Source organism: Oncorhynchus mykiss, chromosome 20 (assembly GCF_013265735.2).
Source record: "Oncorhynchus mykiss isolate Arlee chromosome 20, USDA_OmykA_1.1, whole genome shotgun sequence".
NCBI classification, from domain to species: Eukaryota; Metazoa; Chordata; class Actinopteri; order Salmoniformes; family Salmonidae; genus Oncorhynchus; species Oncorhynchus mykiss.
In genome coordinates, this window is record NC_048584.1 from 3,430,283 (window position 1) to 3,442,549 (window position 12,267).

The 12,267-nt window shown below is 39.3% G+C and overlaps 1 protein-coding gene across 1 annotated transcript in view; it reads left to right on the forward strand.

The window, feature by feature from the left end:
- The window catches only part of nhlrc2 (NHL repeat containing 2), a 53,786-nt gene that overhangs the window by 16,507 nt on the left and 25,012 nt on the right, over positions 1–12,267 (forward strand). Inside the window, exons 5-6 of the mRNA XM_021575469.2 lie at positions 3,158–3,279; positions 3,432–3,561. Of these exons, the coding sequence (XP_021431144.2) occupies positions 3,158–3,279; positions 3,432–3,561 (252 nt within the window). The remainder of the gene's footprint in view (positions 1–3,157; positions 3,280–3,431; positions 3,562–12,267) is intronic.

Below are 12,267 nucleotides of genomic sequence, written 5' to 3' on the forward strand. Positions count from 1 at the left end.
CAACAGCCTGATCAATTCTGTTTCGCTGCATGAGGCAATTGTGTTCACACCAGATACTGACTAGTTTTCTGATTCATGTCCTTTAAAACATTTCTAGGGCAGGTGTTCCGCTAGCGGAACTCAAAAATATTTTTGAAATATGTAACTTTCACACATTAACAAGTCCAATACAGCAAATTAAAGATAAGCTTCTTGTTAATCTACCCATCGTGTCCGATTTCAAAAAGGCTTTACAGCAAAAGCACAACATATGATTATGTTAGGTCATAGCCAAGTCAAAAAAACACAGCCATTTTTCCAGACAAAGATAGGAGTCACAAAAAGCAGAAATATAGATAAGATTCATCACTAACCTTTGATGATCATCAGATGACACTCATAGGACATCATGTTACACAATGCATGTATGTTTTGTTTGATAATGTGCATATTTATATCCAGAAATCTCAGTTTACATTGGCGCGTTACATGCAGTAATGTTTTGATTCCAAAACATCTGGTGATTTTGCAGAAATACTCATAATAAACATCAATAAAAGATACAAGTGTTATTCACAGAACTAAAGATAGACGTCTCCTTAATGCAACCGCTGTCTCAGATTTTTTTTTTTACTTTACGGAAAAAGCATAATCTGAGTAGGGCGCTCAGAGGCCAATCCAGCCAAAGAAATATCCGCCATGTTGGAGTCAACAGAAGTTGGAAATAACACTATAAATATTCACTTACCTTTGATCTTCATCAGAAGGCACTCTCAGGAATCCCAGTTCGACAATAAATGACTGATTTGTTCCATCATTAATGTCCAAATAGCCACTTGTTGTTCAAATCTAATTTATTTATATAGCCCTTCGTACATCAGCTGATATCTCAAAGTGCTGTACAGAAACCCAGCCTAAAACCCCAAACAGCAAGCAATGCAGGTGTAGAAGCACGGTGGCTAGGAAAAACTCCCTAGAAAGGCCAAAACCTAGGAAGAAACCTAGAGAGGAACCAGGCTATGTGGGGTGGCCAGTCCTCTTCTGGCTGTGCCGGGTGGAGATTATAACAGAACATGGTCAAGATGTTCAAATGTTCATAAATGACCAGCATGGTCGAATAATATTAAGGCAGAACAGTTGAAACTGGAGCAGCAGCACAGTCAGGTGGACTGGGGACAGCAAGGAGTCATCATGTCAGGTATTCCTGGGGCATGGTCCTAGGGCTCAGGTCCTCCGAGAGAGAGAAAGAAAGAGAGAATTAGAGAGAGCGTGTTAGCGTGTTCAGCCCAGTAATCCATCTTCATGAGGCGTGAACACTTCGTCCAGACAAAAACTCAAAGTTCCGTTAAAGGTCGTACAAACAAGCTAAACGATGTATGGAATCAATCTTTAGGATGTTTTTAACATAAATCATAAGGTTCCAACCGGAGAATTTCATTGTCTGAATAAAAGCACTGGAACGAGAGCTAACTCTGTCGGAAGCGCGCGTCACGAGCCTGAGACACTCTGCCAGACCACTGACTCATTCAGCTCCCATTCCCTCCTCCTTTATAGCAAAAGCCTGAAACCAGTTTCTAAAGACGGTTGACATCTAGTGGAAGCCGTAGGAAGTGCAACTTGACTCCATAGACACTGTGTATTCAGTAGGCCAAGCTTTGAAAAACTACAAACCTCAGATTTCCCACTTCCTGTTTGGACTTTTCTCAGGTTTTCGCCTGCCATATGAGTTCTGTTATACTCCGACATCATTTAAAACCACTTACAGTGCATCAAAATCTGTCCTAAATTGCTAATATATGCATATTATTATTAATATTGGATAGAAAACACTCTGAAGTTTCTAAAACCGTTTGAATTATGTCTGTGAGTATAACAGAACTCACAGGGCAGGCAATCTTCCAAACAAGTTTTGAAAATCCTGAAAGTTGTGGCAACTTTGACGTCATCGCCCACTCCCTTCCCAACAAGTTATGGATCTGGAAACACTTCGTACGTCTTCCAGTAGATGTCCTCATTCAGTAGAAAGTGTAATGGAGCATTTGCTGTGAACTTTGACCTAATGGGAAAGAAAGTAGTCGGTGTCGCAAGAGAATGCCATTTTGTTGTGGCGCATTTCTCTTTGAGTGCTACGGCTGTTCCAATCAGCCCCAGATGAAAACGAATGATCCGGTTGGAATGTTATTGGATATATATGATTATAACATCCTGAAGATTGATTCTGCACTTAGTTTGACTAGTTTCTTCGACCTGTAATATGTCTTTTGGAAGTTTTGGAAATTTTCATGCAAAGTTATCCTGGACCAGAAGTAATTTTTTGGGCATGTGAGCTGAAAGTGATAGCAAATGCTTCTACTTGGACACTAGAATTTAACATTATGGAACAAAACGATTTATTGTGGAACTAGGACTCCTTGCACTACATTCTGATGAAAGATCATCAAAGGTAAGGGAATATTTATGTTGTAATTTTGTATTTCTGTTGACTCCAACATGGCGGAGAAATATTGTTACGTCTGAGCGCCGTCTCAGATTATTGCAATGGTAGGCTTTTTCCGTAACGTTAAAAAAAAAATGTGACACAGCGGTTGCATTAAGAACCAGTGTATCTTTTTAATTATATGTAGAACATGTATCTTTAGTCAAAGTTTATGATGAGTATTTATGATGGATTTTTGTTTTAGATTTCGTCTCTCACAGTTGAAGTGTACCTATGATAAAAATGACTGACCTCTACATGCTTTGTAAGTAGGAAACACTGCCGATTTTGCAGGTTATCAAATACTAGTTCTCCCCACTGTATATGTCTTAATTTACCCAAAATATAGACTCTTGGCTTTCATTTGACACCCAATCTGATATTATATGTTGGTCCTCAATGGTCCTTTACGTGTAAATGCCATTTGTCTATTTATTGGTAATATTCAATTTTGTTAACCTTGTGTTTTACTAGAGACTGCTACCTAATGAAAGATGTGATGCAAGTTTATGCTGTGTTTGTATAGAAATGTAATGGTATGAATAGTCTGTTAGCTAGGAGGCAAGGGTCTGTACTCCAACCTGCCCAGGTCTTTGACATGTCAATGCAAATGAAGAAAATACTAACTTAAAAGGCCTCTTTAGACTATTGGCATGCACCCCAAATGAAGTCTTGCATACCTGTCATCCTGTTATGTCACAGGGCCTGAGAGTGGTAGGAAAGACGGTAATCTCGACGAAGCAACCTTCTGCTCCCCACAGGGGATTGTCATCAAAGGAGATACTGTCTTTGTGGCCGACACTGAAAACCATCTGATCAGAAAGGTAAGAAAGAGGGTGCCCAATAATGGCCCTTTGCCTTTTTATTGGCAAAAGATCTGATCTGATTGGTCAAAAGACCAATACTTCCAAATAGAACCTCCTCAGACTCTTTCATCTTTATTACTGTCCAATCTCTCGCTCACTCTCGCTCTCAGATTGACTTGTTGGAGGGACAGGTCAGCACCCTGGCAGGAGTGGGATTTCAAGGCACAGACATGGAGGGAGGGGCCATGGGACCCCAGCAGCCTATCAGCTCACCCTGGGACTTGGCCCTTGGGACTGCAGGTAAGTCTACAGCCAACTTACTGGTAGGTCTCCGCTTAGAATGGATTTAAATTGATCCAACTTGGGGTGACTAAGTACCAAATTAAATACAACAGATTCAAAACCACTGGGTCTATACTTGCGAACATTAGGTACTTTTTTTTCCCATCTCAAAATGCGCATCAACCAATCAGTCATTGGACGTATTTGCACATGATAAAATGCTACATATTAGCTGTTCCCCTTACATAACCTGGCTCATTTAGCCTTATGCTAACCTGACCAGGTGGCAGTGATTATGTCTGGTAACACATTCTGCATCATTTAATTACAAACGTGATCAAATACATTTTATTGGAAATGGCCTTAACAGAAGTCAAACGGCACGATATGCTATTCAGAGTTACTAAAACGCGCCAGATTTCAACTGAACCAATAGCTCACAGCCTGGCTCCAGGTACTTTTCACCGTTTGCGGCCTAGGTGAGATATTGTTTTTCTTCCTGTGAAATGTACAATTATATTTATTGTGATAGTGTGTTGCGAAAGGAAGTGCAGCCAAACCTTGTCAATACAACTATTCTATCAACAAAAAAAGCAGTTGTCCTTTAAAAAAAAATATTACGAAAAAATAAGCATCCTAGAAGTAACTTGAAGTTAAATAGAGATTGTCAGCTTGTCTTCCTAAAAAATGGACATTTTTATTATGCATTGGGTGCGTAACCCATTAGGGGATCCACCCACACAGCCAGCACCGTCAATAAATAAGGGATATTGGCCAAATGAGCCACATTTTCTTGTCCTTAATGGCCTTTAACAAAATACAAAAATAAGTTTTTGTTTCGATGTGTAGCATATGTTAAACTTTTATAGACTATTGTTTTATTGGTTTTTACTTTCCTAAAACAGTAAATGTCCGTGTCCTGGTTCAGCTGTCGGGGATTTGAGCACTAAATGCATCAGGGCATTGCATGCATAGACTTAGGCGTGCACTATATGATATTAATGTTTAAAAGCAAAATATAAAGGAAGAGAAGCTTAGGCCTAGCCCAGAGAGCAAGAGATGGAGATATGCCGGCGGCATGCTACGACACCGACATTTCTTTATCCTTGTCAGATAGGCTACTGCTAAACGGAAATAGGCATAGGCTAATTCATTCATTTTCAATATGAATATTTTTTTATAAAGATAAGCATTATAATGTTAGATTATAGGAGTAACTCTGGTATCACTAAACTAACTCAAGTTCAATTGTCAGTCAATTGGAGCACAAAGTTTTGAACAGGCGATATTGCAGCAATTGTCAAGAAATGCTAGTGCCGCTACCATTTCGCCAACAAAAAAGGTATTAAGAGAATGAAACAAACACATTAGCATCTTTAAAGAACTCTTTAAAGAACTGGAACTTGATTAATAAAGGGCTCCCGAGTGGTGCAGTGGTCCAAGGCACTGCATCTCAGTGCTAGAGGTGTCATTAGACACCCTGGTTCGAATCCGGGCTGTATTACAACTGGCAGTGATTGGGAATCCCTTAGGGCGGCGCACAATTGGCCCAGCGTCGTCCGGTGTAGGTCGTCATTGTGAATAAGAATTTCTTCTTAACTGACTTGCCTAGTTAAATAAAGGTCAACATATTTTTTTTTGAAGTGGCCTACAGTAACAAGGATACAAGGCTACTGTGCAAATCGCTAGGAGTAGGATGCAATTTGGGAACTTTTTTTTTTTTTTTTTTTTTTCATATTTAAAATATTTGTTTTATTACTATACAATGATCCGATTAGTATATATGAAAGAAAATTGTAAATTAAGTTCCTAACTTGCATCCTACCTGAATAGTGAGCTGCACAGTAGCCTGCATTTGGCCGTGCCAACGTTCTTGTCTTTATACACCGCAATATTAAAACTTGTTCATACGGAGGACTTGTAGGCTTTTCACTATTTGCATACTCTCCAACTTTCATTTTATTTCAATGAAGAAGTCCTCCATCTTTGCAATCAACAGTAACTCAAGGCTCCTCTCTCGCTCTCTCTTTCTCCTAAGGCCGCGCAGCGCGTAAGGAGTGAGAGAATGGTACTGATGTGCAAAATCGGGGCATACGATATGCAGCTCTGGACAATTTGGCCATCTGCAATTTTATTTATTTGCTTTAAATTATTTTATTGTCCTTAAACAATTGTTAGTTTAGTCAAAGCTCAAACCAAGTTTATTCACCCACTGGGTCAAACAGCTGAAAAGACAAAGATGTGTTTACACAAGCACATGTATTTATACCCTTCTCCTAGGCAGAGTCCACTCCTTGCAACTCAATACATCTGTTGCTAGGCAGGAACTGAAGTGGTGACTGTTCCTTCTCACTTCATTTGACATGACCTCGGCCCCCATTTCTCACTGCTCCCTAACTCACGGCTGTCCTACCCTTATCAGTGACTGAAACCAGACGGTTACCCCTTTCCTCTCTCCCTAAGATCATTGAGATTCAACAATAACATGTTCTAACAGAATGTAAGATCTCTGCCTTACTCACTCAGTAACTTTCCATACACCTAGTTGTTATCTCTCCATCGTCCCCAACATATACATTCATTAAACATGTACCGTAATCAGTAATCTCTCTTACGGTAACATGAATAAGTATATTTCAAGCTAGAATCCAACAGTCCCTTTTTTTTGAATAATATCTCCATACTCTTCAACATTATATAAACTTGGAAATTACTTATAAATAAAACATTTTTATAAAACCTGATTTAACATTCAGTTGATTTGTATATTTCCATCTCTCGTCAGACAACTGATAATGACATTTCAGCTGGAGCTTTTGAAACTCCCCATATCCTCCTTCTGGTTCCTAAGAGAGTTATAGCGCAAGACTTGAAAAGCAAAAGGAAACACAAAACATAAGTATTAATAATGCATTAAGATATGCAAAGATGATGATTCCCACTCTCGCTTAACCTGACTCTATACCTTCGGGATGCTGTTCTGCTGGGTTCCACAAACATTAAGGTCCTAAAAAACCTCATGCTTTCAACCAGTCTTCCACGTTAAGTCACAGGTTACAAAAGGTGTTCTCACGCCATATCATCTCTTCGGCCCCCATCTCCTTCTTCCTCCAGGGCCACCCAATATACACGTGTGGTGACCTTAATCAACTTTACTTTATCTTGAGCCAATTCAGCACCACATATACGTTTCAACGTCAATGCCCTCAGAAGGTGATATCCCCACAATGCTATCAAGGTAACCCCTGCTACCACTAACACTGCCCATGATGCATCCTTCAAAATCCCCCTAATTTGCACCGTAGTCCAGTTCCATGCTTTTACTATAGCATACTTCATCACTACTACTGCTCCTCCAGTTACTGTCCCTACAGCGACTGCCGTGAGAATAGCTATTGCACTGAATCGGTCTCCTGCTCCTGATCTCCTATTGCCTTTGCGGTTCACTGATAGATTTAGGACTGAATCTTTCAGATATTCCCTACCGGTCTCCCAATTCATACCCGGTTTTCTAGCCACCAACATCTCCAATGACATCCTACAGTGTTTCTTCCCGTAAAAGTTGTCATACTGTAGCACACATTGTAGCACACATACTGTAGCACAATTCTATGGCACGTTATTTAATTGTCAGTCATTGTTGCCATTAATGCAATTTAGTGCTAGTTTGTCTTTGGAAAGCAATTGATAGTCATCAATATTGGCTGTACTAGAGAATTTAAAACCTTTTTTTTAAGAACATAGAATATAGGATTTCCACACCCTAATTGTAGTCTAACCAAATCCCAAACAGCGATTCAGTGAAAATAAAAATCTCATTGTTTTATCAAGACCAGTCCCCATGCTTGTCTCAGAGCAGCGGGAAACGGTGCTGAAATAGTTGACCACACGCGAGTAGGCAAAAGTCCTATTGCCTCTAACTTCAATATGCTTTTTTAATTAAAAAAAAAAGACCTACACCACTTAACAGCACATTACTCAACACTAGTGAGACTCATGTCGCCTACAGTAAATCTAAAAATAATTTTTTCAATGATGTGACTCTCCGCCAATAATTAAATTTAGAGGATTGGAGGATTCTAAATTAATATCTAAGGGGCATTTTTCGTTAGGGCAAATCTGATATGTGAGAATATCTAAGGAGTTTTTATATAATTTAAAATTTATAATCGCTTTGTTTAAAAATAATGATATTTTGGAGATGATTTTGTTTCCGAAAGTGAGCAAGAAAAAGGCCATTCTTGAACATGGGGTGAGACATTCTTACTAATTTGTCAATTAAAGCCAGTTTGTTATTTTAAATGATTTATCTCTGTTTTTAGAGGGAGAGAAACCAAAAGGCCACCGTTACCTTATTTTTATAGTTTGGGATTTACAAATGTGTGCTTCTCATGTAATTTATTGTAAGTAATATGCTACAGTCCAGTTACAGATTGTTCTGATCAAGTAGAAACAAAAAAATAAGTGTCTCTTTTTTTGGGGGTGTGCGTGCAAGACCGAGAACTAGCAATTCTTACACTATTGTTCAGGAGGAACGGAAAACTTCAAAACCATGTCCCATCAAATCTCTTAACTATTTTGCAATCTATATGGCTCTCTGCAAATAATTACATTTAGAGGATTCTATATTGTTTGTTTAAAAAATAATGATATTTTGGAGATCATTTTTTCAAAGACATCCTGGCCAACCAAAACCCTCCCCTAAACCGGATGATGCTGGGCCAATTGTACGTCACCTCATGGGTGTCCCGGTCGGCACGGTATCGAACCAGCATCTGTAGCAACGTCGTTTGCACTGCGATGCAGTGTCTTAGACCGCTGCGCCACTCATGAGACCCCATCCACAAAGTTTTTAATGCTAATCAATTGCCTTGCACAAAGTATCAAAATACAGAGAGGTCTAATAGTCTATTGTCCTGCTAATAGCCAATAATGGGGCTGCACAACGTGACTGGTTGGGAGTTCAATATAATTGAAAAGTTACATTTCTCTTAGAATAAAAACATGCTCATCCTCGGGTGTCAAAGCAAGACGCAGACTACAAGCCTTAATTAACTGTACTGTATCACCCAGAAAGCCATATGTATTGATGCGCTTTAACAAGATTATGATGATATATGGTAAAACAAAACCCCTACTGTCGTGGTTAGCCCAACTACAAAACCTCTACTATCCTGGGAGGAAACCCTCTCTAGACTCCATAGATTGGAGCACTGCACCCTCCCCTCACTTTGTGCTCTCTCTCTCCTAGCCTTTCCGAATCATCGTTAGAACTATTGATAACTTATTCAACCCAAATTTAGAATGACAGACTCAACGTGAAGCACTATCACTCGAATTCAAGACCCTTAACTTAGCACACACCGACTGTGGCAGAATGTACATTTACAGACAGAGGGAAATATACACTACTGTTCAAAAGTTTGGGGTCACTTAGAAATGTTCTTGTTTTTGAAAGAAAAGCACATTTTTGCCCATTAACATCGAATTGATCAGACATACAGTGTAGACATTGTTTAATGTTGTAATTGACTATTGTAGCTGGAAACGGCTGATTTTTAATGGAATATCTACATAGGTGTGCAGAGGCCCATTATCAGCAACCATCACTCCTGTGTTCCAATGGCACGTTGTGTTAGGTAATCCAAGTTGATCATTTTAAAAGGGAAATTGACATTAGAAAACCCTTTTGCAATTATGTTAGCACAGCTGGAAACTGTGTCCTGATTAAAGAAGCAATAAAACTGGCCTTCTTTAGACTAGTTGAGTATCTGGAGCATCAGCATTTTTGGGTTCGATTACAGGCTCAAAATGGCCAGAAACAAAGAACTTTCTGCTGAAACTTGTCAGTCTATTCTAAAATAGATTCAATAAAACATTTTCCTCATCAATCTACACATAATACCCCATAATGACAAAGCGAAAACAGGGTTTTAGAGAATTTTGCTAATGTATAAAACAGAAATGCCTTATTTACATAAGTATTCAGACCCTTTGCTATGAGACTCGAATTTCAGCTCCGGTGCATCCTGCTTCCATTGATCATCCTTGAGATATTTCTACAACTTGATTGGAGTCCACCTGTAGTAAATTCAATTGATTGGACATGATTTGGAAAAGGCACACACCTGTCTATGTAAGGTCCCACATTTGACAGTGCATGTCAGAGCAAAAACCCAACCATGAGGTAGAAGGAATTGTCCATAGAGCTCCGAGACAGTATTGTTAAGGCACAGATCTGGGCAAGGGTACAAAAAAATAATTCTGGTCCCCAAGAACACAGTTGCCTCCATCATTCTTAATTGAAAGAAGTTTGGAGCCACCAAGTCTCTTCCTAGAGCTGACTGCCCGGCCAAACTGAGCAATCGGGGGACCTGATGGTCACTCTGACAGAGGTCCAGAGTTCCTCTGTGGAGTTGGGAGAAGCTTCCAGAAGGATAACCATCTCTGCAGCACTCCATGAATAAGGCCTTTATGGTAGAGTGGCCAGACAGAAGCTACTCCTAGGTAAAAGGCATATGACAGCCCGTTTGGAGATTGCCAAAAGGAACCTAAAGACTCTCAGACCATGAGAAACAAGATTATCTGGTCTGATGAAACCATGATTGAACTCTTTTACCTGAATGCCAAGCGTCACATCTGGAGGAAACCTGGCACCATCCCTACGGTGAAGCATGGTGGTGGCAGCATCATGCTGTGGGGATGTTTTTCAGCGGCGGGGACTGGGAGACTAATCAATATCGAGGTGAGGATGAACGGAGCAAAGTACAGAGGTCTTTTGATTTTTTTTTCCGTATCCAGAGCGCTCAGGACCTCAAACTGGGACAAAGGTTCACCTTCCAACAGGACAACGATTATAAGCACACAGCCAAGACAACACAGGAGTGGCTTTGGGACAAGTCTCTGAATGCCCCTGAGTGGCCCAGCTAGAGCCCGGACTTGAACCTGATCAAACATCTCTGGAGAGACCTGTAAGTACAGTGCAGTGACACTCTCCATCCAACCTGACAGAGCTTGAGAGGATCTGCAGAAAATAATGAGAGAAACTCCCCAAATACAGGTGTGCCAAGCTTGAAGCATCATTCTCAAGAAGACTCAGCTGTAATCGCTGCCAAAGGTGCTTTAACAAAGTACTGAGTAAAGGGTCTGAATGCTTGTGTAAATTTGTTATTTCTGTTTTTTATTCTGACTAAATGTGCAGAAATGTCTAAAACTGTTTTTGATTTGTCATTATGGGGTATTGTGTGTAGATTGATGAGGTAAAAAAAAAATGATTTAATACATTTTTGCAATAAAGCTGTAATGTAACAAAATGTGGAAAAGGTCAAGGGTCTGAATTATTTCTGAATGTACTGTAGTAACTGTTTCATTTAGAAATACATGTTTCACTTTGCAATACTGTCCGTGTATGTTTTGGCAAATTAATATTACAATGTAAAAAAACGAGTAAATGGTCATTCCTGGTTTATTTGAGATAAAATCAAACAACACAAACAATTTGAGTTTTTGTTTTCAGTGTCTAAAGGAAATATTGAATTACGAGAAACGGAATAATGATTTGATTATTCAAATGTATTTTCGATTTCTGGTTCCTCTGTACGTTTTGGCCACTTAATATTCGGCTTCCAGACAACACAGAATGATACATGGGCCGTTCTTCATGTTTCTGATCATATGAATATGATATATGAAATCGAATAAACAGAAGTATTTTTTTTTTCTTCTCTCAATCCAATGATTTGATGATTGACAGTCACTGTAGCTGGTCGTGACCAGTCCAAATTGGCCTAGGTCAATGAGACAGCCACTTTCACAACCGTATGCACTTTAACCTGTAGCCTATGCATTTTGCACACATCCAGCCTATACTGTCCATTGATTGGCCTTTTTTTATTTTGTGTGGTTATGCTGTGAAATTAATCTAATCCCTATATACTGAGTCAAAGAGATGGCTCGTTTAGAATTTTGTGACAAAACAGACCACAGATGGAAATAATGCACAGAGCAGACTACAAGAAAGACGCAACAGACTCATACGACAACAACAAAGATGTTTGGTGTGCTTAGGAACAATGCACATAGCAAAGTACCGTGATACATTAATCTTTGGTAGGAGACCAGCGAGAAGCTGGTCACTTTCTCCTAACGCTTTCTGCGTAGTTTCCAGTCATGTTTTAGTCTCTTTACACTTGGTGGGTGATTTTGAATTGAGGAATGTTGTTTCAAAATTAACTATTTACATAATAGCAAAGGGGCCTACTTTTTGCTGCGTGTTTTAGACTCTGCAGCATAACATCCCACAGATTGGGAAGCAGGAAGAGCCATATTACCACCAAGCTCTCTATTCTTGCCTCTACTTATTTTTACAAAAACGACTTCTCGATGGTTGAATGTAAAAGTTCGATGAACTGAATGTATAGTCACCAAATCTACACAATGTCTCTCATTCATATTCATAAATTGGAACCCAAGTTTTTTCCCAATAAGCAGTGACTCCATCTAAAACTACTTTAATTCACAATTGTGGGTTATATTGTGCTGCTTTTATAGTGCATCCTTTGATAATACTTTGATCACCACTCACTAATTGTTAATTTTCCAGTCTGAATTTCTGGATTCATACATTTTAGGAATATTTTCTATATATTCTCCTTCGTAATCTGTTATATACAATTCCCACCCCTGAACCATACACTGTTAAAGCCTAAATGCACTGGCTACTTC